The sequence below is a fragment of the Ammodytes marinus genome (genome assembly GCF_949987685.1).
Source record: "Ammodytes marinus genome assembly, chromosome: 15".
NCBI lineage: Eukaryota > Metazoa > Chordata > Actinopteri > Uranoscopiformes > Ammodytidae > Ammodytes > Ammodytes marinus.
In genome coordinates, this window is record NC_137219.1 from 13,870,713 (window position 1) to 13,898,678 (window position 27,966).

General features: G+C 42.4%; 1 protein-coding gene across 1 annotated transcript; it reads left to right on the forward strand.

The window, feature by feature from the left end:
* Nucleotides 1-27,907, forward strand: bahd1 (bromo adjacent homology domain containing 1). Its single transcript, XM_080042468.1, is given in 8 exon segments — nucleotides 1-318; nucleotides 17,232-17,346; nucleotides 17,348-18,998; nucleotides 21,745-22,148; nucleotides 22,475-22,634; nucleotides 22,741-22,820; nucleotides 23,641-23,732; nucleotides 23,996-27,907. Coding segments are annotated over 7 exon segments (2,613 nt in total). The 5' UTR covers nucleotides 1-318; nucleotides 17,232-17,313; the 3' UTR covers nucleotides 24,189-27,907.
* The last annotated feature ends 59 nt before the right edge of the window (nucleotides 27,908-27,966 follow it).

Consider the following 27,966-nt stretch of genomic DNA (forward strand, 5'->3'; position numbering starts at 1 on the left):
CCTAGTTTTGTGGGAGCTCGTGGAACCCTTTGCACGCCTCTTTTCGTCTTCGAGTAAAAGCAGGATTGTGGACTATAGTGAAGTTTTTTTTTACGCGTGGCGCGCGGAGCAGCGCAGTTTGGAGTTACAGCAGAAGGAGAAGGGGAGAGAGAAAGGCTTCAGTCCGATCAACTCAACATGAATCGCCCTCCCGTGTGTTTTCCTCCTTCACTTGGTGGAAGCGTACACCTGACGACGCATCACTCTGTCTCCCTGTGGAAGTGATCTTTACCAAATTAGTAAAAACTGCCCAGATATTTTTTTCCGGTCTGCAAAGCGGTAAGACTCCACTGACTTTCTATCTCTTATCGCCTCTCTTGGCCAAACTGAAAGTGTCATGCAGGACATGCAGAATCGAGCTCGTGGTTCGGGTTAAGAGCTCCGGACAGATAACGCAGCTCCCTTTCACTTACGGTGTTGAAACTTTTCCTTTGGATAGCTGTGCATCTGCTACGCTATGCCTTCCGTCCTTCTCTTCTCTCCTTCTCTCGTGCAGGTGGCGCCGTCGTCTTTTTGTCGCGAGCAGAGAGAGCCTCGATCGACTCCGGCTCTTGATCGCTGAAAATGTCACACGAGCAGCTTCTGTTTGGAGTCAAGTTTGAGTCAAGCTCGACTGTGTTCGAGTAGGTTCACTCACTGCTGCACTTCAGGAGATGGAAGAGGGTTCCTGCTAAATAGCTGCAGTTAACTTTGAGCCTGCCAGTACTCCAGTAATGGTTGGTTACTGGTTGTTTCTTTTTTGACGTCTAAATCTTTATCGTTTACCTATTCATCTGTTTGTAAACAACAGTTGCAACCTATTGACCAACTGAATATATTTGGCTTTTGCGCAGTTGAACTTTAACTTGAGGCAGCCTACTTGTAAGCCTACATTAGGCTACTAGAGGTTATACTTGCTTCACTTCTTCTCAGCTTGTTCACTATATTGATTTGAAAGCTATAGTGACTTGCTGACTAGTGCTGCTTTCTTGGCCGGGGTTTTTTTTGGAAAAGAGATTTTAATCTCACTTAATTTAACCTGGTTAAATAAAGGATATTGACTGATTGGCAAAGAGCATTTATTGCAATGTATTTTTTTTGTAACAGTTAACTTCCCAGAAATATTCAAAAGGGTTTGAATTAGCTCCTGGTCAACTAGATGTGTAAAGTTAAATTGCTCTGTAATATGTCAGCAACGCTTTAGTTATAACAATCCAATAATAGAATGATGACTAGGCTTATAAAAAAACTGCCATGGGCCATCCTGCCTGCATACTTTTGATATTTTAAGTACATTTAATTGATTGATATGCAGCCTTTAATAGAGACACACACTGCTGTGTCTTCTTTAGTGTGTAAATGGACAGATGGTAAGGCAAACACATGTGTGCGACTGCAGTTTAAGAAGGATTAAATAGCATGTTCCTTTTGCCAGTGTGTGAATGTCTAAAAGTATTTGTTGATTAGTCGGCAGTGTCAGGTGGTTTTCTGGTGTCAGAATGAAGAAGTGTGTCCTTTGTGTAAATGTTTAAACGTGATGTAGGGAGGCACTGAGCTGCTATGAGATGCATTTCTTTTGAGGACAGCATGTTTTGTTTTTTAGAATACTCAATGGAGATGGAGATCCTCCTGGAAGGAATATAGGGATTCTCTGTAGGGCCCTCTGATTGGCCCAAGAGATAATAGTCATGGGGTAACCCCTATGCTGAAAACACTCTTTCATTTCTAGAGATACGCGAGATAATCAGTGTCCTCCATGCCATTTTTTCCCTTTTTTAATTTACAGTACAGTACATTTAGCTTACGCTTTGATCAAGAGCGATTTCCAATAAGTACATTCGAGCATTAGGGTACAAACCCAGTACAAATATGCCAAACCACAAAGTGTTACATATAAATGAATAAATGCGTCGCCTGGCCGTTTTCTGTCCTCGACTTGAGATGTGCCTGATTCACCTGACCCTGTTTCAACAATACAATGTACTTTTACTTGTAACACAGTATTTTCTACACAGTGGTATTGGAATGTTTAGCACTTAACTAAATACTCTTCTAACACTACGAAAGCATAAAGGTTACTTATTTCACCGCTGTTTGTTGGGCTATCAATCATAGTTGTCAGGGCATTTTTCACCTCTTCGGACATGGTTCATTGTTTAACCTAGGAAATAATCAAGAGTATAATCGCCAATGAAAACAATCCTATTTGGATTAAAAACTGTGGACTCTTATGAAAAGCTGATCATCTCCTGCTGTAAAAACAGCCGTTTGACAGGACAGCAGGGTTATGCTGCATGACGTGTCACAAGTCGCCTAGTGAGTTGTTCAGTATAAAGGAGTTTGTAAAAGCCTCTGACAATAGAGCTTCAGTCCTGGAGGTCGTGGTAGATTTGTGTCCAGTCAGTTTTCTCCAGTGCCTGCTTTGACAGGCCTGTCATAGCAGCACGTTGAATTGAGGCTGCGGTGGCCACACACGTGAGCCATAAAGCTGGATATCAATCCTGGACATAATCCCATTATTTCCCAAGAAGTGTCCTGTTGTGTGGAGGTAGAGAGGAGGAGGAGGAGGAGGAGGAGGGGAACGTGCCTCCTGTCACCCAAACACACTGTGTCCTCCCCACGCTCCCAAAGGAGACAAATACTTCCTGCTCAGATACAGGCCACATGTGCTCCCAAGAAAGAGCAGCCGACAACAGAACAGAATCTAATAGAAGACAGTGTTGGCAGTGGAACAAAAAAGACAGAGAGCGTTGTGGCTTATTTATCATATTCTGATGATATTATAACTCATTCCTTTTGCAAATGAATGAAGTACAAATATATTAATCTGTGGGGAAAATATTCCCTGAAAGCGCAGACAACACCAAACCAAGTGTGAATGCTTAACAAGGTTTCGTTTGGAAAAGTACACTGACTGACACATCCCTTTTTTTCTTTACACAGCACTTGTCATAGTCGCACTGTTGTGCCCCACAGAGTAAAGTCAAATATTTTCTAACGAGAACTCAAAAAGCTCATCACAGGCTTGATTGTTTTGGGTGCCGTTCAGTACAAGCTCCCCTGGGTGGGTGATTTTTTCTTTGTACCGTTTTGAAAAACAGACTTACATTTGAGTCGGTTGCTTTCGGTTAACAATAGTAGTAAATGACTTCATCTGGGCAAGATTTGCATGGCCATGTGCAGGGGTGCAGATCACTGGAATACCTTGTTTATCTGAGATGCAGAGTCTGAAATGGAGATTAAGTTCCAGCATGATGACACGTTGTAGTTGTAGATTGTTTATAATTGTAAAGCTCTCTTGCTGATCAAATTTTGAAGGGTAATTCTTTTGTAGTTATGTCTGTCATTCGTATTAGGAATAATAACATTGTTCTCACCAAGCTATTTGCTGAGATTGAAGCTGGATTAACCTGTGAGGGGCCCAGAGGCAAAAATGGAATCTTGTGCTCCCCCCACTCCCAATGTATTAACCCACATTCATTTAGCAATATGCGTCTCAGACTTTTTGGTCAAAAAAAGAGTTATGTCAGCTCTTAATCTTAATGTGTGTTCCCCTTACTCCTGACACAAGTCCTACGCCCTTGGATAAAGGTCTTAAAACTAGAATAAATTCAATTACCTTTTTTTCAACTGGAGATACACTGAGGTTGCCCTCAGCTAAAAACGTTTCAGTGGGATGTGTAAAATTCAGAAATCATAGTTTTAAATATACCAAAAGTAGGAAGAGTATTTTTAAATTGCTTTGCAGGGCGTTCAATGAATTTGCAGCACTAAATGAAAAGGCAGGTTTGAGCGAGCTCGGGGAATCTTAAGGAGTAGCTCACTAGAACTCGTACGATTAGATTCAGTATTCCAACCTAGCGCATTGTCGAAATATCAGGTGGTTGTTTATCAATGAGAGTTTAAAATATGAATGAAAAACAATGTTTCTCATGTCTCATTGAAAGAGAGGACCAACCAACCTTTTCATGCAGGGAGCAATGATGAGTGTAATGTATTAGCTCACACGTATAGTGAGCCCCCCTGAAGATCAGGTAAATCAGGACCCACGGTAAAGGCCCTAATAAAGTCCTTTATTGAACATGTTTTTACACAATCCTTCATTTATATGATCCCGAACCACAAATGCCTTGTTTCCACCGAGTAGGTCGGGTCGGAGCGGTCCATTCCGGTTATTTTTGTTTTCCATTTGCCAAAAGTTGGGTAGGGTACGGATTTAAGCAAGCCTAACTGCTCTAAGCCGCTCCCATTTTCCGTACTCCTCCGTTGGGGTACCAGCCGCCTAAAAGGGTGCCGAAATGGTGGAGCTACACACTGCCGTCCGTTGATTGGTCGGAAGAATAAGTTCCACCGTGAGTAGTCACCTCGGCAAGAGTGAAGAGAGTCTTGTGTTTTGAGGAAAAATGTGAGCGCAGCACTGTTTATTGCTTGGTGTTTTTCCAGTGGGCTACACTGTGTCCCACTGCTACGATGTCACGTAGCTGCCGCAGCCAGCACTGTTCGCTCACTGTCTCTGTCGGCTTGCACCGAGCCGTCTCTGTGCATTTACCGGCGTAATACGCTCACAACACGGGGGGAATAAATAAAGAAGCGGCTGGTTTGACCAAGCAAAAACAAGAGACCGCTGGCTTGATCACAGTTGTCCCACAGCCCGATAGTAACTTTGACCCATATTCTGGTGCCGGTTATCGCAGTCCAGCCTAAACCCCGCCCTAACAGTAAGGGTAGGGTCGGCGGTGGAAACACCACCAAATTCTTAAAAGCGAGCTGTCCCGCTCTGAGCCGCTCCGACACGACCCGCTTTACTCGGTGGAAACGAGACATTAATCCCCTGCCTGGCATTACTCACAGTTTACAGACTGACTCTACGTTGACCTACTGCTCTTAGTGAGTTGTGCGTGAAAACAGATTTCCTGTAATTTTCGAGTGCACTCGCTTTCTTTTTCTTTTTTTCATCTTTTGATTATATGATGTTGTTGTAGCGATTGTTGGTGTGTTCCTTGATGAAAATGAGACCCAAGTTGTAAACCTGAACTATCCTTCTTGGCCGCCATGTCATTTACAGAACTTGGTACTTCTGCATAATATAATGCTAATGAGTTTTTCAGTTGGATCTTCCTCTTTTTCAGCCCTATTAATATTTCCCTGGTTTGATTCTTGAGTGTCTCCAGATTAGCAAATCTGTGCTGCATCCTACACTCCTCTAAAAGCCATTAGCCAGCCCACCCCCCTCTTTCTCTCTCTCTCTCTTTCTCTCTTTCTCAGTCTCTCTTTCCCTGACTCACCCTGGCACGATGCCCAAGACACAGCTGTGAAAATTACAGGTCTGTTTCATGGAAACATAGAAGTAGAGGAGGCGGGGTTGGTGGTGGTGGTTGCGGGTGTGAAGCAGAAAGAGGACAGAGATCCACAACCCGTCGTCAGCTGTCGGCCGGCCCACAGCTGCAGTGGATGTGGAGCCTTTAGAGCTGGGGTCTCGCTCACTTCTCACACAAACTGGGATTGTTTGCCTGGTCTGTGTGTGTGTCTCTGTGGAGGAGAGGGGAGGGGTGTTGCTTTAAACCTTATTTGGCCGAGGCAAAACAGAAGCCCTCACTGTGACTGACAAACCGTCAGGCTCTCTAAGTGAAAAGCACATGGCACCGAGCGTCCTTCACTTTGGCAGATGCTAAAAGCATGACTGAGGCACTGGCAGGTGGGCAGGCGGGCGGGCGGGCGGCCGCCCCCTCCTCAGCTGGGTTTGGAAATCCAGCGACAGGACTCCTCCATCAGTGAGTCATTGTTCACGATGATGATGACAATCTCTCTCTCTGTCTTCTCCATTCTGTGTGCTATCTCAATCCATCACTCTTGTCTTTCTACCCCCCCCTCCCTCCGTCCCTCCCCTCCGTCGCTGTCTCTCACCCGCTCTTCTAACTCCTCTTCTCCCGTGCTCAGAAAAAAGCCTATGTCAAACGTCTGTATCTCTGAGGGGCTGTCACGCAAAGAAAAACAAGGAGGTGAATGTGAAAAATTGCACCCGCTGATTTCTACTTAGTTTGACTTTTCTCCTGCTCGATGAGATGGGAGCCTCCACTTTACCCTGCTCCTCTCTGGCATTTTGCTTCGATCTTCTTGAATTCAGTCTTCATCGCGTTTTCTCTCTCTCTCTTTCTCTCTCTCTCTCTCTCTCTCTCTCTCTCTCTCTCTCTCTCTCTCTCTCTCCCTCTCTCTCTCTGCCAGTCAGGCTGTCTGGCATCTTGCCCCGTCTCTTTGAAGAGGAACAGTAGAGGCAGATAATTACACTTCCTGTCCTGTATCTGCTCTGTAGTGCTGAACTGTCATATCTACATCTGTAGGCTACACGCTGAGGCTGAGAAATAGCTCTGGTTGTGCCAGCAAACTTAGTGTACTTTTCTGACGTTGTTTTTGCATCCTACGTAGGCTCACTTACGCTTATTAGCTATTATGTTTGTTACACAACGATGTTGACTTTCGCCAACCTAATCTATATTTCTGCTCTTTCAAGCCTTAAACATTATTCTATACCTCCCCATCATGTCCTCCTGTTTGTTCACATGTATATAATTATACTCAAATTTTTAACATTAATGATTATTTTTTTGTTTTTTATAATTCAATATTCTCCTTTGTCCAAACATACAATATTTTGCCTGGATAAGTGATGAATACACAAACGGACCAGTCATGGGCCACATTGCTTAACACAACTGCTTTTCTCTCACACACACACACACACACACACACACACACACACACACACACACACACACACACACACACACACACACACACACTCTGGAAAACCCTTGTTGAACATGACACTGGATTCAGCCTTGTCGTATGACAATGTCAAGGTGCTGAAGTGGTTACGAGGGATAAATCCTCGTGAATTACCTCACTGGATTACGTGTGTACTCTAAGAGTCATCATCACGTTGAAAACGCATGTCCAGTTAATGTGAAAATAAAAGCTGTATACACCCCACTTCCTCTGCTACTGCATGTGAAATTGACAGTGACTGTGAGCACTTCCCAGGGCCCTCACAATGGTAAGCGTGGCCAGTCCATTATCAGCAGGTGTGATGCAACACAGCTACTTGCTGCTTTATTTTACAAGACTTAATGCACCACATCCACAGGTGGTTAAGGGATTGGATGGTTTGGTGTATTAACCTTTGGAGCTCCATTGACCTTTTAAAGGTGGAGTCAGCGATTCTGGAGAACGCTTATTGTCAAAATCCCTTTTGGTCAAATTCACACTGAATGTCTCCTCATGATCCGCTACCTGTCTGTAGCTGTACAAATACTGTAAATCTAGTGTTAATACACAGCCTATAGGCTGATTAAATGGTATGTAAACAAAGGGGGCCAGCCGTGACTAGAAACATGCATGTTTGTTTACGGAGCATAGACTGTTTATAAACACAGGAGTTTTTTTGTGTAGTTACAGGTTAAAGTTTGATATGCTTTAACATAGTGTCAGTCACACATGAATGGCAGAGCAATGAATCCATCAAGTCAATTATCTGACTCAGTAATGTCTAAGCAGTATCTAGCTTAGACATGCCAGCGCTAGCTAACGCCAATATTATATACAGTATACAGTCTTTCAGTCCAAGTGCACACTGTAGGTATTTTTGTCAACTTTTAGTTTGAAATGTGCTGAAGCTATGGCTGCTCGAGGGCGGCTGGTGTGTTGCAGAATCCGAGCTCTTACTTTTAAACTGAAGAAAGGGATCAATAAAGTATTACAGTGTTATTTAACTCTCCCCCGCTGCTATCTCTCCTCCTTCACAGTGAACAATCTCCATCTTCATCATCTTCAGTAAATATCTCCTGAGAGGAGAGTTTCTGGGGTGAGATCTTGTGTAGTAGGGGGTACAAGGCCTAATGCAGATCAGTTTGGAGATATCTGGGGTGAAAATGGTCGCGAACGAAAGCGAGGAACAGACAGCTCTTAAGAAACACTCTTGAGACTAAAGTCATATTACACATTCTCACTCACTGCATGACGTCTGATCATATCAGTTAATCCTGCAAATGAGAGTGCATTCAAAACACCTTTCATGAACCTGAACTACTGGATCCTTGTCAAGCAACCTATGGGATTTTATTAAAGCCTGTCTTTGCTTGAAGGAGGCGCCATACTTATCAAATATCTATCTATGAGAGTCGCAGCAGCTGTTCTCACAAAATGTTTTTATTTCAATGAGCGTATTTCACTTGATATCTCCCAGATACTTTGCCTTCCAGTGTTGATTATCCAGGTTATTGCTATATTTTTTACACATATTTTATTTTGAAGGGCTTGGTTGAAATTATTTTGAAAATAAGCCCAGAACACAGAATAAACAGTTTGGCTGCCTCAATGTTAGTTGGCTTAATTAAAAGTCAGATTTTCAGGCAAGGTATTCACATTGCCAGCCTGGATATACTCACTCAAATGAAGAAAAAAACACTATAATGATCAAAGTATTGATAATTTACATGTTATGCCAAAAGGTCAGTCTTTAAAGCAGCTATAACAGCTGTTTTTACATCTACACCAGATCAAATAAATGTAAAAGGTGAAAGGAGTCGCTTATAGTGATGAACCTGTGAGTAATTATCTCCTAGTTCCCCTCGGCTTTATGGAGCTTCAAAGCCTTTTTCAGCGTCTTTTTGGTTTACGTATTTACTTTCACATCCTTATGCACCACGACCCACGGACAAAGTTAGCCGTTAGCTTACTTGTGAATATCGTTGAGCCAGATATTTAGAGAGCTGGAGACCCAAAATATAAAAGCCCCTGTAAACCCAAATCCACAAAATCCTTCTAACTATGTTTTTTGGGGAGTTAGTTGCAAGACTGTAAGCATCTGAAAGGAGTTAGGTATGTATTAATCCAAATTAAAGATATAATCAATTACCTTTGTTAAACTACAGAAATTTGGTTAAGAAGAGGCGGGCTGTGAACTTTTTAATGAAACAATAGGTATTTTGAACCAATCACGGCATTTCTCTGCCGGAACATTCTATAAAAATAATGACTTTTGGAAATTGAAATTGACTTCTGATAAGGCCAAGTCTACACAGTCCTGTCAAACCGTCTTGGCAATAAAAATCTGTTTTTTTAACTTAACTTTAACAATATTTATTTTCAATACGATTTTTTGTAAAAGCTTATTGAGACACCCATCTTTGATATCATATATTGATTTTGACTATTTTAGACTGGGTTTCCAGAGGCTAAAGATTAATAGGAAGAAATACATGAGTTTGTCAATAGTCAAGGTGCCTGCTTTTTTAAAGATATTTTTTTGGCATTTTTATGCTTTATTGATAGTGCAGAGAGACAGAGGTGAAATGGGGCAGAGAGGGGAGTGACATGCAGAGAACGACCGCGGGTGGGAATGAACCCGGGTCTGCTGCTGGGCCCGGGCCGGGAGGGGGACGCCTTACCAACTGAACTAAAGGCGCCCCCTAAGGTGCCTGCTTTATGTCTGTATCAGCACCACCAGCAGTGAGTGAATGAGCAAGTGCTTCCTGTAAGTAGCATGTAGCGGTGCTCTCTCCTACGTGTGCTGTGTCTTTATAACAGTGCAGGTCAGCTCTCAGCTGTCTATTCTCCCTCACCTTCCACCGGCGCTCACGCCTCATTAACTCAATACACTCAGCTTGTTTACAGCTGTTGATTACACACTGCCGAAGCCAATATTGTTGAGGACAATCAGCATTTATCCCAATTACGCTGGATTCTGCCTACAATGCTATATCATGGCGGCTGTCCAGTCGGTTTGTTGCTACCTGCTGTGTGGTGCGGCCATTGAAGTTTGAACCATCCACTTAGTGAATTATGGTCATCACTGACAGACAGTGTGTGTTTTCTCTGTGTGTCACGCAGCAACGGGTCAATGTTATCTGGGCTTCTTCAACAAGTATACGCTAATAAATGAACAATTCATCATTGTTATTAGATTCCACGTGTCATTAAGAGTAGAGGATACAGTATGAGACTAATTAAGAGGGATACTGTATATGTGCTTTTATTTTCTCATTAATCTGACAGAAAAAAATGCTGTTGCTTTGTAGTGGCTCTGTGTGCATGCACATTTGGTTTACAATGACCTTACTTTGTGTGATTATCATATTCTATAGTGTTTATTCTAGGACTCCAACTAACAGTTATTTTAATTATTGATAAATAGTAAGAACAGATAATAATCACAAGTTCGCAGAGCCCAACAAAGGTCTTCAAATGTCTTATTTTGTCAACAAACAGATCAAAACCCAAAACACACTTTCATTAATATTTGAAAAACAATATTGTTGGGGATACATTTCTGTTGATCGACCAATCATTTCAGCTAAATGGTTAATAGTGTTTATGCTTCTGCAAACTGCACATATTAGGACTTGAGCGTGCTTTGTACACAGTAAGTTAAACATGATCTTATGGCGTTTTATGTTATTTCTACCATGCATCGATGAGGACATTCGGTGTAGTGAGTTAAGAATGATTTCCTATACGTAGTTGTTGTACCTTGCTATAATAGGACTACAGGACCTTTAGTTGCAGTCACTTATTTGCATATTATTCATCCACGTTTATTGATTATGTCCCTTTGTTTCTCCTTATTAAGAGCAAGAGGATGCATTAATTGAGTGTAGTTAAAGAAGGAAATGTTCTTCTATTTTTGGCTTTCATTCATTTTTGCTATGGGAACTTAAATTATCATGAGTTTATAATAGGCCTAATGGTTTATAGTTAGTTTATACTTAAACACATATCCTATCTCAAAGCCTATTATAGTATTAAAATTATAAAGATTTGGCAGAGTTATTTGGCAGTATAGGCCTATTTTGTTTGTATTCAGCTGTCTGTGTATTATCAGGATTTTTCTCAGTAACCAAATCTGGATAAGATATGTTTTGGGATTATTTAGTGGCAAACTTTAGGTTATTTCTCCTCTGCTATCTGTCCTTATGATCACCTTATTTTATAGAAATCTCAGATTGGTGGAAGTTTGGTCATTTTTCCTGTAGGGGTAGGCCTATTTATTTTTATTTTTTTGTTATGGACACTGGTGGCTGAAAATAGAGCTAAATGTGCATTCTTATAAAATGAAATGAAAAACACACACTTGCATATTTGTTTTAGGGGGCTTTAAAAAAAGCCTTGAAGTGGGGTGGGAGGTGTTTGGGGGTGGGGGGTTGGAAAGAGAAAGCATCGCGGACAGACTTTAGACCCTGCAGGAATATTTACAGCAACATTGAGCATGATTTTTCGCGTTTACAGAGCGGGGATGTCCCGGTGCAACGGCGAATGTGAACGCAGGCAGCGCATGAATATTATCTCCAGCATGCCACTTCGGAAGTAGGTCACCGCTCACCGATTTGTTCACCATGTCTCCAGCAGCAGCTACTGTGGGCTGCTCGGTCCGTGGATCGCTCCCCGGTTCGACCGGGTAGAAAAACTGACCATCGGGAAGCCAGGACGGACGGGATTATTTTTTCGTTGTTGTGTATTTTTTGTTTGCTTTATCCCGACGGGACCCACAAGGTAAATGATGAATCGCGGCTTTAGTTTTTTTTAAAGGAGATGATCGGCTCGGTGGGTAGCCTGCCTCTATGACAACTCGTCTTGTAACACGAGCTTCTAATGATATCGATATTAACGAGCAGCTCCGCTCTTCAGCAAAAAAAGAAAAGAAAAGAAAAGCCCCGATTGATCGAGGATGTTCGGATGTTTTGTTTTTTTATAGACTCGTTTCACTTCTCAGCCTGCACTCCTCCTCCTGCTTCGGCATGCTGTCACATTAACACCGTCCACCACCATGGCAAACTACAAGCTTCAGTAGGCGAGTCTGTTATTTATTTAATTTTCCTTTTCCTTGCACAGCCCGATCACAATACGCGCATAACGTTCCTTTTTTAATGTCCTCTCTTTTTCTGCGAAATTCAAGCAGATACACGGGTGTGCATGCATGCATGTGTGTGCGTTTGTAAGTGCTGGCTGCGTGAACCTGCATGCATGGAGGTGAAGGGAGGCGGCGTTGGAGGAGGACGATGATGGTTTAGTGCTGGTGTTTGGTGTGTAGGACTGTTGTTGAGCTGCTATATTTGCTCCAGTTGAAGTGGACTTGGTGATGTCTGAAGCCACACACACACACACACACACACACACACACATACGCGCACACACACACACACACACACACACACACACACACACACACAAGCTTAAATATTTCGGAGAGCTCCTGCCTGTGGGCTTTTTTCTCTCATGATGACAGCTCTACACTATGTCCTTCTTGAACGTGTGGTGTGTGTGTATGTGTGTGTGTGTGTGTGTGTGTGTGTGTGTGTGTGTGTGTGTGTGTGTGTGTGTGTGTGTGTGTGTGTGTGTGACACCTAAGCAGGCAGCAAAGCCCCTTCCTCTATCTTCAACTACGGTCAGTCAATAGGAGAGACAGAGTGGAACCCATGACACAGATAATTCTTACTAAGTGGGTTTTTATGTGTCTACCATGCTCCATTTGCTCCAAATTGCTTGGCGTTTAAGGAATGAACGGGGCTCTTTAATTATGTAAAAAACAAACCCTCTGTAATTTTCAGAAGTAGAAATATGTCTTTCCATTTGATCATCCTTAAAACAGTGGTTTTTAACAAGCAAATGTTCTAGCATAAAAATGAAAGATCATAAGATGATTAGGAGGCATAAGTGGGGAAAACCATATCTCTGTCTCAGCCGTTTTTATATATTATATTATAGAAACATATTACTGGTATAGAAAGTAAGTAAGTATTTCTGACTTCTTTCTAATTCCACCTTCACGTGAAATGCTGAATACTTTTATCTTGTCAGGACTAGCCCTTGATACGGGGAAAAACACCTGCTCATGGTTCACGTCCAAATCAAGGCTGTTAACCTTTGATGAGGGGATCATAAATTACATTGACAAATATTTTTTTAAGAAATAAATTCTGATCTGAATGACAAGTCACAATCTTTTGGGCTTTTGTCCTGTTACAACAAAGTCAGGCTTTCTTTTTCTGGCACACATCTCAGGTTACATTTTTGGGCTAGTCGTGATCAGTTACAAATAAAGTGATCTTTTTTTTTTACTCTACTGTCATTTGATTATTTTAGTTTATAGGTATGAAAAGTTGAAACTGTCCAGTATTTGAGTGGTATGGGAAAATTCTGAAAAATAAGCAATTTATAGGAAAACAAATATGTTTCATATTGTGGCTTATCCCGGTTGTGTAACCATCGTTCATGTCTTATACCCTTGACTAATCTAAATAACAAAATCTAAATCCAGGGATGTCACTTTTTACTGTTTCTTAAACACACCTTACCATATGTTTCCGATAGCAAGAGATAAAAGGGTGTATTCAAGTTTGAGTCCCTAGAAATAATCAAAACGGTTCAAAAAACTTAAGAAGTGTTAAAAAAACATATGTAGTGCACAGGCCAACCAGGATTTCCAACGTTTTTATTATTTTTGTAACACACCTGTGTGTGTGGGTGGATGAGTGTGTGCAGCTATTGGTGTTTGCTGCTGTGCATAAGTGCCTCCAAACTTGCAAGCTGTTTGACGTTTTTTATACCAGCATGGAAAAAGCAAGTCAATATACAGTAAGACCACGAAATTAATTTGAACCTTAAAAAATCTATTGTTGTATTGTGTTGTGGTCAGTGCGGTGAAGGTCTGGCCCTGGGTAAAAATAATGATAGTCTTCGATGAGCTCCCGTCCCTCAGCCGTGCACGCACGTCCTTTTCAAATGAAGCAACTTGATTTGATATCCGCAGACAGAAACTCAATGCGAGGCTCCTTCTGTCCTCTTGTTATCTGGAAATTAAATTTCTCTCCCATGGATTGCATTTCACGGTTCACCGAGTTATTCGGCAGTAAGAGAGCATACTTAGCTATGAGATGGTTTTGAAAATGTCCAGCCAGATAGTTGTGTGTCCGCTCCCACAGCCAAAGTGGGTTTCTTTTGTGGTACGATTTAACCTTGGGTATGTTCTGGATCTTTTTATGATGATGTCAAAATTCATGGCTTACAAGAGTCACAAGGGGCGTTCAGGTTCTGGTGTAAAAGTTATTTCAATGTTGTTGGTGACAGACAGAAATGAGTGAAACTACTAGCACTGTCTGCTCCTTGTAATTAAGCCACACTAGGTGTTTAAGTTTCTTGCTAGGTGTAACTTGATCGCAATTTGTCAAGGTAAAAGAACAGCAACGGTCATGAGAAGAAGTTGTGTAAATTCTCTGCTGTATATATAATCTGTTGGTTAAATGTACCTGTTCTTTTTATGAAGTGAAGACACTGTTTTAATATGCATTTTTTTAGTCACACCCCATCATCACACACACACACACACACACACACACACACCCCTCATAACTGCCCCAGTTACACAGTCATTTCAAATTCAAAGCCTAGCTGTAATTTTCTTTTTCTCATTTTAATAATGACATTTAAACATGATGTGATGCATTTTGATTCATATAAATGAAATGCTAATTTACAACATCCATGTTGGAGCATCTCACATTGCAATCAGCTCCAGTCAGTGACTGTCAACTCTAGAGGATTGGTATTGATTGTGTAGATATCGAATGGAGTCATTATCCAGAGACTGAAAATTCCAGATAAAGCCTCTTTTAACATCATGTTTGGATTTTATTATTTAGTTGTGTAGAGTCTATCAACACAATAAAATATATTACGATTCCATCATCTGATGATGAGATCTCCTCCAATTAAGGTCCTTAACCTGTGGATCAGTGGAAATCCAAAATATCTCTCTCACATTAAGCATTTATACTGTAGGTTAGTGGGTTAATGAATACGTTCATGGATGGATAATTCTATAGATGGACACGTTTTGTTGGTAGGTGCATATGAAAAATGTGCAATCATGTTCAGCTTGTTAAGAAATCTCCCTCCTTATCAATCAAATATGTGCCAAGTACTAATGGATACTGAGATTTGAATTCATTCATTTCTGAGAGAGAGTGTGTGATTATTATAAAAGCTCAATAGATTTCTGGCTGAAGAGTCACTTAATATAAATAAAGGCCGGCGGTGACTTTGTTCTTGGAGGTCAAGTGGCATAATTGTGTTTCGGGGCTGCGGCAAGAAGGATGATCCGTCTCTCTGCGAGTGTCGTTGCATAAAGGTCGCCGACGGTTGAATCATCCGCAACTGTAAAGGTTCCTCCCGTTTCCAGTGAGGTGTATTTTTTTATGATGAGAGAGCAAGAAGAGGACAGTAAAGCTTATTATGTGTCTGTGAACTATAGTCTATAACGTTGCTGGAGATGCATTTGATGTGCTCTGTACCAGCCTGTTGTTGACATAGAAACTGAAGAGGCTATTGTATGATGAGTGTTTTCTCCACCAGTTTTCGGTGAAGATACAGATCAATTCATTCAGTCATTTGACTGAAAGGTTTGTTTTTTGTGTCCAAACGTTGGGGAATTATTCACTTAGTTTGTGCCTCATAGTTAGTTTCTTTGACCTTGAAGAAATGACCTACACTCATTACCCAGTCTTTGGTAAACCATGGTACCACTTTCAGAAATCAGCTACTATATGCTGTAGAAGCTACAATTAGAATGGAATGGAATTGTGAAAGAATGCTCAAAATCACTTTTAACAAATCCATCATATCCAACAATAAGTGCGTCACCTAAATGCCTCATCTGCTCTGTGCTCCGCTCTAACCACTACACCACGAGCACCCCCTCTGTGCTCCTGTTTTTCAGTGGGTGAATGCATGTAATTTTGGGCTCCTGGTGGATTGTGTCATTAATGTGCTTGAACAAGGGTTCATCGAACTGAAATTCGTACGAAAGACTAATATTTACCGCTATTTATTTTAATTTTTACTGCAATCTTAAATGATAACATGCACCCGCTAAAGCGCAATTCATTCATTATCATAACAATTATGGTCTGAGTGTAAAAAAAGCACATTTTTTAAACGTAACTATTGGTAAAGAGGTTGGAGTACAAATGGCCTTAGGACTCTACATAACTTAAAGCTGCAGTTGAGAGTTTTTTTACTGTAATATTTGGCAAAACTGTCATAATAGCCATTCAGCTATATGTAGGTGAAGTGGTCTGAAAATATTTTTTTATCACTTTGCTCCCCCTGCCTCTGTGTGCTGCCCCCCAAAATTGCCACCGCTCATGTTCATTTTGACCAATCAGAGCGAGGTCAGATTCTCCGTTCTTATTGGCTGTGGGACCTTGGCAACGACGTTGATGCGTCAGTTGCGTGAGCGTTCACGACCCTAGCAGTCTGACACTAGCCTACTGTTTGGTACTAGGCTACTACGGCAGACAGTAGCCTAGTACTCTAGTAGCCTAGTGCTCAGTGTTGCCAACTCAAAGCGATTTTGTCGCTATATTTAGTGACTTTTCAGCCCCCCTGGCGACTTTTTTTTTTCAAAACAGCGACAAGCGACAAATCTAGCTTTTTTTCCTGGTGTTATTGGTGACTTTTTTCGCCAAAGCAAGTATCACCTCTTCTCAACGAGCAGCGGGAGCACTGACACGCAGCCCGCTCCTCGCGCAGCAGCCTCTCCCAGCCGCGGTCAGAGCAGGAGCATAGATAGTAGGAGATAGACACACACCTCTCCGCTCTGTTACAATTAGTTTGCTATCTTGCCTGGCTGTTACAGCTACTTTTGTTAGGCCTACCAGCACACTTACAATGATTTTAAGCTAACATACATGGTCTGTCTGTGAGTAAGATGTAGATGCTCAATATGTACGTATGTAGTTATCATTACTAATGTTTAATCACCTCGGAATCGGACATGGTGTTTGTCTCCTGTCAATGTAACTGAATTCACATGAACGCGCATAGCTGTCGTTCGGAGGGAGGAACTACAGCAGGTAGAGCGTTGGGAAAACAGCCGTTGGGATCCCAACGACTGAAACTCTCAACTGCAGCTTTAACATAATGTGCTCTTTATCTCGGTTTTCTCCTCCATCCTGTGTGTGTGGAGTGTGGTTTGCATGTTAGGTAGAAAAGGTTGTCTTACGTGGTCATGTCCTCTGGGGACCTGGAAATTGACAGCAAACCAAGTGAAACCGGTTGTTTAATAATGCATCGAAAGATCCTGTCTGTTACATTAAGTCACGGTGTCTCTGTGTGGCTGAAGCCCTAATGTTAATCACTGATCTGTGTGTGTGTCTCCATAGAGTGTATGGACCCAGGTGATGACCCGTGATGATGCTCACTGACGGGTCTCTCTGAGCTGAGAATACACCAAGGACCCCGTGGATGAAGAGCAGGCCGTGGATCTGCTCCCGAACACTCTCAGACCATGGTGAAAGCTCAGCGGAGCCAGCCTGTGAAATGCGGGAAACGCCACAAGGAGATGGGAGGCAAGGGAAAAGGAGGTGGAGTAAAAAAGGGAAAAGACAGAAAGATTGAGTTGACAGGAAAGAAAAAGAAGGCTAAGAAAGAGTCCCACCGACACAGAACAAAGACGCTGGCGGTGGACTGCTGTGTCCTACTCACACGTCTGGAGGACAAAGGAGTTGTGCGTAAAAACATGGACGCACGCAAAGGTGGGAAACAAAAGATCGTTAAAGTCAAGAAGAAGTTGCACTCCAGCTCCAGTCAAAGAAGGACCAAATCTGGACTTAAAAGAACTTCCGCAGCAAATCACCAAGCACTGGAACCAAAAAGCCACCAATCTGACGCCTTACTAATGTCGCCCGCTGCTGTCTTTGAGCCCCGCAGGCGGAGAATGGCTGCTCTCAATGCAGAGGCTGTCAACAGCCTGCTGCTCTACAGAAATGACTCAAATTTCACAAAGAAACACCAGCCTCCTAATGAGGATCCGGCTAAAGATAGTCTCACAAAAACTCAACATAGGAGTGGTAAAACCAAAAAGGTTGCTCTGGGAGGAAAAGCAGACTCAAAAGACAAACCTAAAAAACAGAGGCGGTCGGCAGTGGAGCCCGAGAACATCGACTGGTTTGCTTTGTTTGCACCAACTCCTCGGCGTCAGGCCGGCCTCACTGCTGCAACACTGCTCAAACTCACCAGCACCTCGTATGGAACCAAACGGCAGAAGAAGACCGAGTCCAAGCCGGGCAGTGGAAGTGACGCGGCAGCTACGACTCAGGGCAAGATTAGCGGTAAGACGTTGTCTGGAGGTACAACAACAACAACAACGGCGACCAAAAGATCAACACATCCCAAACACGAGGACCAACTAAAGCACAGGAAACAGGGTACACAGGATCCGGTTCATTCCCAGCTGGGCTCTGCTAACCAGGGTTGCTGCAGTTTGTTCAAGAGCGAGTCTTCCGATCCGGCGTGGAAGGCCACCACCACCACTGGAGGACAGGAGTGCCTCAAACATCGTGGCTCTTCGCTGGGATTCTCTTTGAAAACAATCAAAGAGGAGCAGGTGGAGAGTGAGGTGTCCTCCTCCTCCTGCTACTGCTGCTCCCAGGAGAGGTGTGTGGAGTACTGCCACAGACTGGCCCTCTTCCTGGACGACAAGACCTTCAAGGAGCCAGAGGACAGCTCGCTGTCCGAGGTCTTCCACCACCACCATCACCACCATCATCACCATCACCACCACCTTCAGTCACCACACTCCGTAGGCCACCGAGCATCCATCCACACCATCAGCCCACACACATACACATGTTTCCCTGGCTACTACGTCCACTTCAGCCACCCGGAAAGCTCCCAGTCACCCATATCACCCCTGGCTTTATGCCCCAGGAGCGGCAACAAGAGGCCCAAGCTGCTCCCTAGCACCGGTCCGCAGCCCTCAGGGATAAGCCATCCAGTGTACTGCTGCACCTCAGTGGAGGCGTGCTATGGAGAGCCCTGCAGGATCAACGGCTACTCTGCTTACACCAATGTGATTCCAGCCAAGGCCAGAGGAGGGTGCTCCTACAGCCCCGCAGACCACACCAAATGTAGCCACAGCATCAAAAGAGGTGAGTTGATGAAAAGATTTTACTTGACTTTTTGCCTACCTTCCGCAGTGTGTCACAGAGGATTTTACTTTATTTCTTGGTTATGTAGTTTATTTTCATGCTTATGCTTTACAAGTGCTATGATGTTTTCTTCATTAAAACATCAACTGTTACACAGATCAGAAAAAACCTGTGAAGTGGGTCAACCCTTTTAATTTAGTATTCTCAGATTCAAACTGTCCATTTTGCACTCTGTCAATTGTCAGTTGGAAGGATAAATGCTAAAGGATTTATATTTGTTTTTCTATTTGTCGGCTTTTGGGAAATGCAGGTGTGTGCAAAAAGGTTACATTTTATTTGTTAGTTAATAAAAACAGTTGTCAAACAGTTGTGTTAGATTGCAAAGACCAGAGATGACACAGGGCTGATTTTGAAAAGGTTACTCCAGAGATTTTGTGTCTTTTAGTGACATGCTCGGGGTTATTTTTCTCAGACTTCAGAGAGCTCCCTGCAAGGCAACTATTTTCACAGGTATAAATTAATCCCCATGACAAAGAAAGTGAATATCACGTGTTAATTAATTGGCCCCTCGCTTTAAGGAAGATGTTAGGATTTCCCCAATAAGCTTAAATATTAAACATTCTAGGCACCCTAAAGAGTGTTAGGTTATTTTGTTTGCAGTGCCCCATCCCCACACCCCTCCTCCAAATCCAGCTGCCAAAGCAGTACAATGTGCTGAGAATAGCTATTATGTCATTTCTAATCTCCTGTTTTGGAATGTCACTTGAGAGGGATGTAACAAAAAAATATCAGATAAAGGGCAAGACCCCCTTTGTTTAAGTTTCAATGCAAGCCGCTGGACAGTGAATACAAGGCCTGTGCAGCTGAAACCCAGCGAGCTGATTGTATGAGCTTGAGTGTCAGCAGTTAGTGACTGTGTTCAAGTCCGGGATGTGAACCAGAACAGGAAAACCCTTTGTGTGTGTGTGTGTGTGTGTGTGTGTGTGTGTGTGTGTGTGTGTGTGTGTGTGTGTGTGTGTGTGTGTGTGTGTGTGTGTGTGTGTGTGTGTGTGTGTGTGTGTGTGTGTGTGTGTGTGTGTGTGTGTGTGTGTGTGTGTGTGTGTGTGTACACGTGCGCGCCTGTGTGTCTCAGCCAAATGTGTGGGTGTTTGGTTAAAAGAGCACCTGAGCGTGACCTCAAAACAGCACTAATTACACATGAGCACATGCCGGTGTACTGCTGCACCTCAGCTGCTTTCTCCCTCTGTTTCTGTGGTCTCCAGCAGCCAAAACCAGGTCATGCTAAGACTCCTATCTATGAGAGCACCGTCAGCCTTCAATTTAATGGAAATCTTTTCAGAAAGAAGCCTTTTTCATGGGGGACATTTTGACATGTCACAGAGGAGAAAAGGCAAAGGTGTAAATACGTTTTAATAATAAAAAATGAATGATGGCTGAATTCCATTTATAACCCGGTATTGTGCATGTTGGCTCGCTGTTGCACTGTCGTGACAGAACAAAATTGCTCATATTAGTAACACTTCTGCTTTTCCTGCTATGACAAGTCAAGAAAATGTAAAGGTGAAAAGGCTTAAGATTTTTAAGGCCATTTTTCTGCCCTCTTCTCAGAACTGAGTCAGGTTTGATTGACATCTCCCTCCCTCCCATGTCCATTGTGTTGCACCTGTTGGGGCGGAAAGACTCACACCTTTATTGGTACAAGTTTTTCGGGGACCTCATGTTATTCCCAGCAAGGCTCCATCCAACATCCACCTGAGCAGAGGTCTCATTAGCCACAGTGCAAGTGAAAGTCCCTGTGTGGGTGTGCAGGGCCTTTTAAATTAGAGCTGAAATGAAGTCACGATGCAGAAGTATTCAAAACGTTTACTTAAAGCACTGTGTAACAGAAGAAATAGCACATTCCTCCTTTTATACATAAAAAGGGAAATTCAAAAGCAACCCAATTACCTTTGTTAATTCTGTACAACCAGGGGCCTTTCAACCTTACGTGTTCTGGTGTGACCAGTAGCTTATGGAGGCTAATGTTATATAATGTTCAATGACCATATTTAAAAAGATCAGAGTGTTCCCATGTAGTATGTAGTAAGTATGAAGCGGCATAACATGGACGTATATAAGTAAATACAAATGCCACAAATGATTATGTTATGGTACTTATTAGATACCTACACGTTGATGTACAGTATGTATCTCATAATACATAACATGTGTTTGCTAATGGTTCAGTTGTCTCACAGTACACCAAGTAGCCTAATGATCACAATTAAATAAATTGAGCAATAAATCTCCCTAATGTCATTGCTGCAACAGTGTCATGGGAGTGTGCACAACCCTTTTTTTCTTATTATTTTACGCAGTAAGGGCTCCTGTGTTTTACTGTCAGATTTTTAAGGATGTGTCTATTTGTGTGTGTGTGAGGCGCTGCTGAAAGCTATAATTGACCCTAATAGAGGCTCTGTTTGTTTTTCCTTCAGCCGAACTAATAACCTCTATGTCTCTATTATGTTAACCTTGTTTAAGATTTGTAGCTGCTGTGGGGCGCTCCGGTGGCGTAGTGGATAGAGCGCGTACCATATTGGCTCCGGCTTTCGTTGCAGTGGTCGTGGGTTCAAATCCGACATTTTAACTCTGTACTATCTAATAAAAAGCTTGAAAATGCAAAAAAAAAAGATTTGTAGCTACTCTTTAAAGGGGCCGTGCACATGTTTCACTGTACTTCATTATCTTTTTCTGCTCCTTCACTCAGACACATCAACCCTCAGTGACCATCGTGGCCCCTCCCCCGTGCCCATCTGTCCCAGCCCCAGAACACTCACTGGCTGCCCCGTTCCCACTGTGCCTCCAGCCGGCCAATCGGTGCCCCGCGTTCAGACGCCACTGTCCGACCCCAGCCAACCAGAGGCTCCGCTGCAGGTGGCGAGGGAGTGTCCGCAGAGCGCCAAGCCGCCCAGCGGGTCCAGGTCTGGCGCGCGTGGCACTGGCGGCATCGGATCAGCCACGTGCCCCCTCAACAGGGACAAGAAGAAGAAACTCTGCTCTGCCAGCGTCGGCGGGAGAACGGTTGCCAAGCAGCTGAAGAACGGACGCCAAAAAAGCACCAACGGCTGGCAGCCAGTTGGCGCGCCCTTTCAGAAGGAGGTTTTCACTGTGGTACGTAGGGGGGGGGGGGGGGGGGGAGTCATGCTGGGGGCTTGGTGATGGTTCCATGTTGGTGCCTTTGTAATTAAATGTGTAATTTAACCTGACTGTCCTGAGACAGTAAGGGATGATTTATTATCACACACGCATCATTGTCTCATTAGGGCTCGTTCACTGTTTTTTGACTTTCATCCAAAAACCTGACCGTCCTCATTTCTGCAGAGACACAGAAGTAATTCAATAAAAAAAAAATGGCATCCTGGAGGTGCTCTCTACTCAGTGGCCTCTCACTGCTTATCAGCTCCTGGCTCAGTTTTCCCTGTTGCTTGTGTTCCCAGGGAGAGGAGGCTCTGGTGCTGAGGAAGTGTTTCGAGGGGGTCCAGAGGGACGGGGACCTGATTCGGGTCAGAGACACTGTTCTGCTGAAATCTGGACCTAGGAAGAAATCTCTGCCTTTCGTGGCCAAGATCTCGTCTCTGTGGGAAGAGCCGGAGACAGGTAGGGACACATAACTGCACACAGCACAAGAGGGGCTGAATGACTGTAATAACTGGCTTGTGAACCGTAATAAAGCGGCGTGTTTCTTTTTATGTATTTTCTTCAGGAGAGCTGATGATGAGTTTGTTTTGGTACTACCGTCCAGAACACACACAGGGGGGACGCCATCCCAGTGTACTTTGTGAGGTAAGAAGCCAATCCCTTAATATCACACACAAGAATGCCTGAAACATGACTCCATATAACTGTGTGCGGATCGTTCATAAATCAGTGTGCAATGTACATTTTACTGCATCTAAGCAGAGATGGAATATTTATGCTTCATGCCATGTCAGCTTTTATTCCCAGGTGAAAATAACTGAAGCCAACAGTTAAACTGACTTGTAAAACTGGCAAGCAATTTAAGTCTTTTTTTTTCAACAAATCCCATAGAGAAACCAAAACCAACAGTGAATTGATACCACTCACATTTTTTTTTGTCTGATATAACTTATTCCACTGTGTTGGTAACCCCTGTTGTCTAAAAGATTTTTTTTTTTAAATAATAATAATGCACCACACGGCTGTAATGGGTGACACAGCCCTATCATAAACATGGGGTTTATTTTGAAGTCATCCCAAACACGCCGTCCTATTGCTGTTAGTATTCTGTGCTAAAGCAACTAATACGTGTTAATCCACGGCTGAAAATAGTCCTGTTAGCTTATGTTGTGCTCCCTTCCTGTTGTCAGTAATCTTCCAGGGCTTCAAGTTGCACCTTAATAAATCTCCATAAAAAAACAAATGCATGAAGTCTCTCATTTGTCAGCCACATTAACAAACAACCAACACTCACAGAGCCGCAGAGTGAGAACAGGGTTTGGGTTTAGATGAAGAAGTGAAACATCTTTCTCCTTGCAATGGTGTTGCAGAAGTGGACAGATGTTGTCTTTTAAAGTCCTTGTGGGTTAATTGTTTCCGTGTGAGTCTTGGTGGATGACTAAAACAGAAACTTTTCCTCCTTCAGAATGAGATCTTTGCATCTCGTCACCAGGATGTGAACAGTGTGGCCTGTATTGAAGACAAATGCTATGTCCTAACATTGGCACAGTATTGCCGGTAAGAAAGAAAGCTTTTCTTTTTACATTTTGTGGTGGCTTGTGTAGGCATATTTCTTTGTAGTGTATTTCTTTGCCGGAAACATATTGCTTTTGAAAGATTACATGCCCCTGCTTCTAACAGCCACTGGATTAACATATTCATGTAATTTGACATAAAATGCAGGACGGTTCTCTCAGTACTCACAGTTTCAAGCTACTGATGAATGTTCTTTTCTTTGAGGTGTTTGGGTTTTAATGCCCTCCCATTTGTGCTCTGTCCAGATTTTGTGCCTTGGTAAAACGCCGTAGGGAGGGTGTGCGCGACTGTGCCGCCTCCCTCTTGGTGCCACCCATTGTTGACAACGCCATGCCCACCCACCACTGTGTGCCCGATGACGTCGACCCAGAGCTGGTGTATTTCTGTCGACACGTCTATGACTTCCGCTACGGACGCCTCCTCAAGAACCTGCAGTAGTGTCTTGACAGGATGTGACACGTAACGTTATGGGACGTGAGATAACGTTACTCTGGTTTCATCCTCCACAACGTTAAGCTAGCTAGCTAGCTAACGTACCTACCTGCTGCCTATGTGAGAGGAACTGGACATTTAGGATGAAGTATTGAGAGATGAGCGTATTTTTTTTTCATTCTTAACATGCCACACATTTATTTAGTAACATAATAGTCTGATATATTGTATAAGAGTTATTAATGTGGCAGCATAAACTGGTCTTTATCATACATGGCACACTGTGTGAAGAACCTGAAACGTACTCTGCTGTAGAAAACGCTACTGTAGCTCTTAGAAATGTTATGATTTTATAGATGAAGAAAGGTTAATGTTACACGTAAATTATTATGTTACTGTCTGCTTGACGGATATTAGACATGGTTTGTCTCAATGATACGCCATAACTGAAAAGAATTAGAGGCATATCATGCTGTGTCGGTTCCTGGTGAAGAGACGAAATAACAAACAGATGTCTGATCGGCTGAAGGTTTAATCTGATTTGTCATCGGGTTTCTCTGATTTGCAGTCGCTTAGTGTCCATCAGAATGTAGAAACAGGCAGTTTTCTACAAGGCACTGTATGCAGAATTTTGACAGAAAAGTTCTAGAGGGAACATCTGCGTCAAAGCTGTTTTTAAGGATAAGTTAAGCATTTTGAGGAATGTTTCTTGGCAAGAGATAGATGAGAAGATAGGTACCACTCTGATGTCTGTGTACAGTTAATAAGTAGCCTTTGCCAGCAGCCAGATAGCTTAGCTTAGCATAAAAGTGAAGGGAGGGCAACAGCTAGCTTGGCCATGGACAGTACCAGGCTAGCTGTTTCCCCGTTTGTGTTAAGCTAAGCTAACCGACTGCCCTCTGAAGCTTTACAAATGCTGTATAGATATGAGAGTGGTATTGATATTATCACTTAACTCTCAGCAAAAAAGTTATAAAAAAGAAGCACATTACCTGTGGGTCCATGAAGTAAATGAGAAATGTTCTTTATCAGGAGGTTTGATTACATCCAAAATTCAACTTTATCACCACTGGTTAAGTACATGCTCTGCAGAGAAATGTGGCACATTTTTTCTTAGGCTGCATCTCGTTAGTTTCTGAATCATTGGTTTATAGTCATATCTGTAACTCTTGACATTCACCTCAGGGGTGATTTCCACATTGTAGTGCACTCTACAAAGGAAGCACAGTTAGGTTTGTGTGATTTTTCGCAATGAGAAGATGTCCAACGAGCCGAACAATTAGGGGATTTGTTTTACGCCGATGCGTAGGAATATTTTACTTCCCTCAAAGCTGTTTGCCAGAGGTGTGATCTGACTCCGGTGTCAGCAAACTGTATATTTGCATTCATATATCTGGATGAGTGTCTGTTCATGGCAGATGGCAACAGTTAGTCACCTATATTCTTGTTTGTTCACCAGTGAGATGGTGACTAATGTATTCAGTGTAGCATTTAGATCTGTGATGATGATGATGCTGATGATGATCCATTCCTATGTTTGAGAAGAAGATATGTATTTATTTCTGTACTGAGAAAAAATATAATTTATTTTCGAAAGATAATTTTAAAGAATAGAGTTTTAGATGCGTGGCTTTCATTCCTGATGAGAGAGGAGGTCGAAGTTGTCGTCTCTAAGATGAAAAGTGTGTGAGTCTTTTGCAATAGTATTTCTGCTGCTGATTGAGCTTGCTCGCCCAATGCAAACCTATTAATTGTTGTGATGAGATGTTTGAGTCCTTTCAGGCAGATTTGAAGTCCCACATTCGGAGTGTTATCGGAAAGGAACTTAGCTGAAGTTCAATATGTGACCAGAGATGCTTAATATGCAGGACCAAAACATACCTTGGGTCTCTCCCAGCTTCCTGCCGTTCTCCTTTTCACTTCTCCTCCGACGATGAAGCTTTGCCTCTTCACCTTTAAATGCCGAATGCTACGATGATTTAAGCGTACCCTTGCCATTAGCCTGTGCCCTTGATCTTGCTGCCTTAGAGAACATTCCTAGCCTTTCATTTAGAAATGTTGTACCGATGTCGGCCTGGGGAAATGAAGCTTTTTAGTGTGCTGACGTTGATTCCTAGATGCACCAGATACGTCTCAGGTCCTGATGATGATGTGATGTGATGTGATCATATGAAGAAAAAATTATCCTGGACCAACACTTTTATTTGGTCAAAAAGTTTCATCCAAAATTCATAGTAATAGTTCAAATCAAACACCAATTTTTTTTGGAAAGACCCTCATTTACCATTTACTTACTGGTCAAGATTTAAACAAGAAGGTTGATACTTCTCTGATGCCTGTTTGTTTCATATGAAGCTATGGCATGCTCCAAATTAGCCCTAGTTTAGCATAATGACTGCAGGGAGAAACATCCAGCCAGGGTTTGCCTGAAAATACAACAAAATTCACCAACAGCTCACTATTAACATGTCTGTAAAAATCTACCCCTGCCTTCGAATACCCATACTTCCCTACTATTTAGTATGCCAGAAAAAGATTTAGGATGTCTCGATACAAGCACGTCAATTGTAGTATGCTGAAAATACATAAATGCCCCACTAACTCCAATCGCATTTTGGAGTATTCGTCTTTATTCTTGCCATTTCTTGACATAATGAAAATAAAATCTTCCTTATCTAATTTTTTTCTCTCTCTTGAGGCCCTGAAACTATTCTGTACTTTAGTATGTAGTGTAATAAAAAGAAAGAGTATGTGATTTGTAACGCAGGGAAAGTCTAAAGACAAATATCTGCAGATGGCCAAGACTAAACATTAGGATGGACAGTAACGACATTAGTTATGATGTAGACGTAGAAGTCTTTTATTCCGCTGTGAAGCTTGTTGCCCTTTAAAATCCTTTGTGTCTGACACATTTCAAAGATGCCCGTGAGCCGCTGTTCATTCATGGAGGCAACTACAGACTACTTTAAAGCACAAGGAGCAAGTATTTGATAGTCAAAGATTTGGGTGTGAGAGTCGGTTGAAAAAGGCCCACATCCTGCACACTTCTGCTTTACTCCCTGTACAAAGGGGTAGGATGGAATCATTTTGTGTGTTCCTTTTCAAAAACAGAATTCACTATGATTAATTGATGGATCAATTGAATATTTAATGGATGATGGATGTACAGCAGTTAAGCCAACACGGCACAATACAACAAAGCAAAATTGGGTGAACCACATTTGGTTTGATTTGTTTCTACAATTTAAAATCCCCCTAGGGTGTTCTGGATCTGCATGAAAAACCACACACAGTTCACATCATGGCCTTAGGAATCACTCAGCAAACTAATTATGTTTAATCAAGATGTGTGATACTTATGTCTTAATTGGTCCTCTGTGCCTGTTTCCATTTACCCCGTCTTTATTCCAAGCATTTTTATCCCACAAAGAGAAGCAAGAGCAGTTAACTGTTGTTTTTACCCACCTCCCAAATGCCTTTTTTTTTTACCAGACAATTCTGGTCTGATCTTGAATCCCCACAATGAAATGTTTGCACCAAAATGAAAGAGGGGGAGGGTCGGGGTTGGGGGGTATTGAAACATATTAATTTAATTTCACCGCCAGGTGTAAAAAAATAAATAACTAAACTAGAAAAATTAAAATAAACATTGGTTCTTCTGATGTGAATCGATGTTCATACTCTTTGCATGGCGTTTTTTGGAAATATCTTGGAAATATTAATCACAGCACAGATTATTTGTATGGTTTCAAATGGACATCTGTAAAATAAGAAAATATTTAAT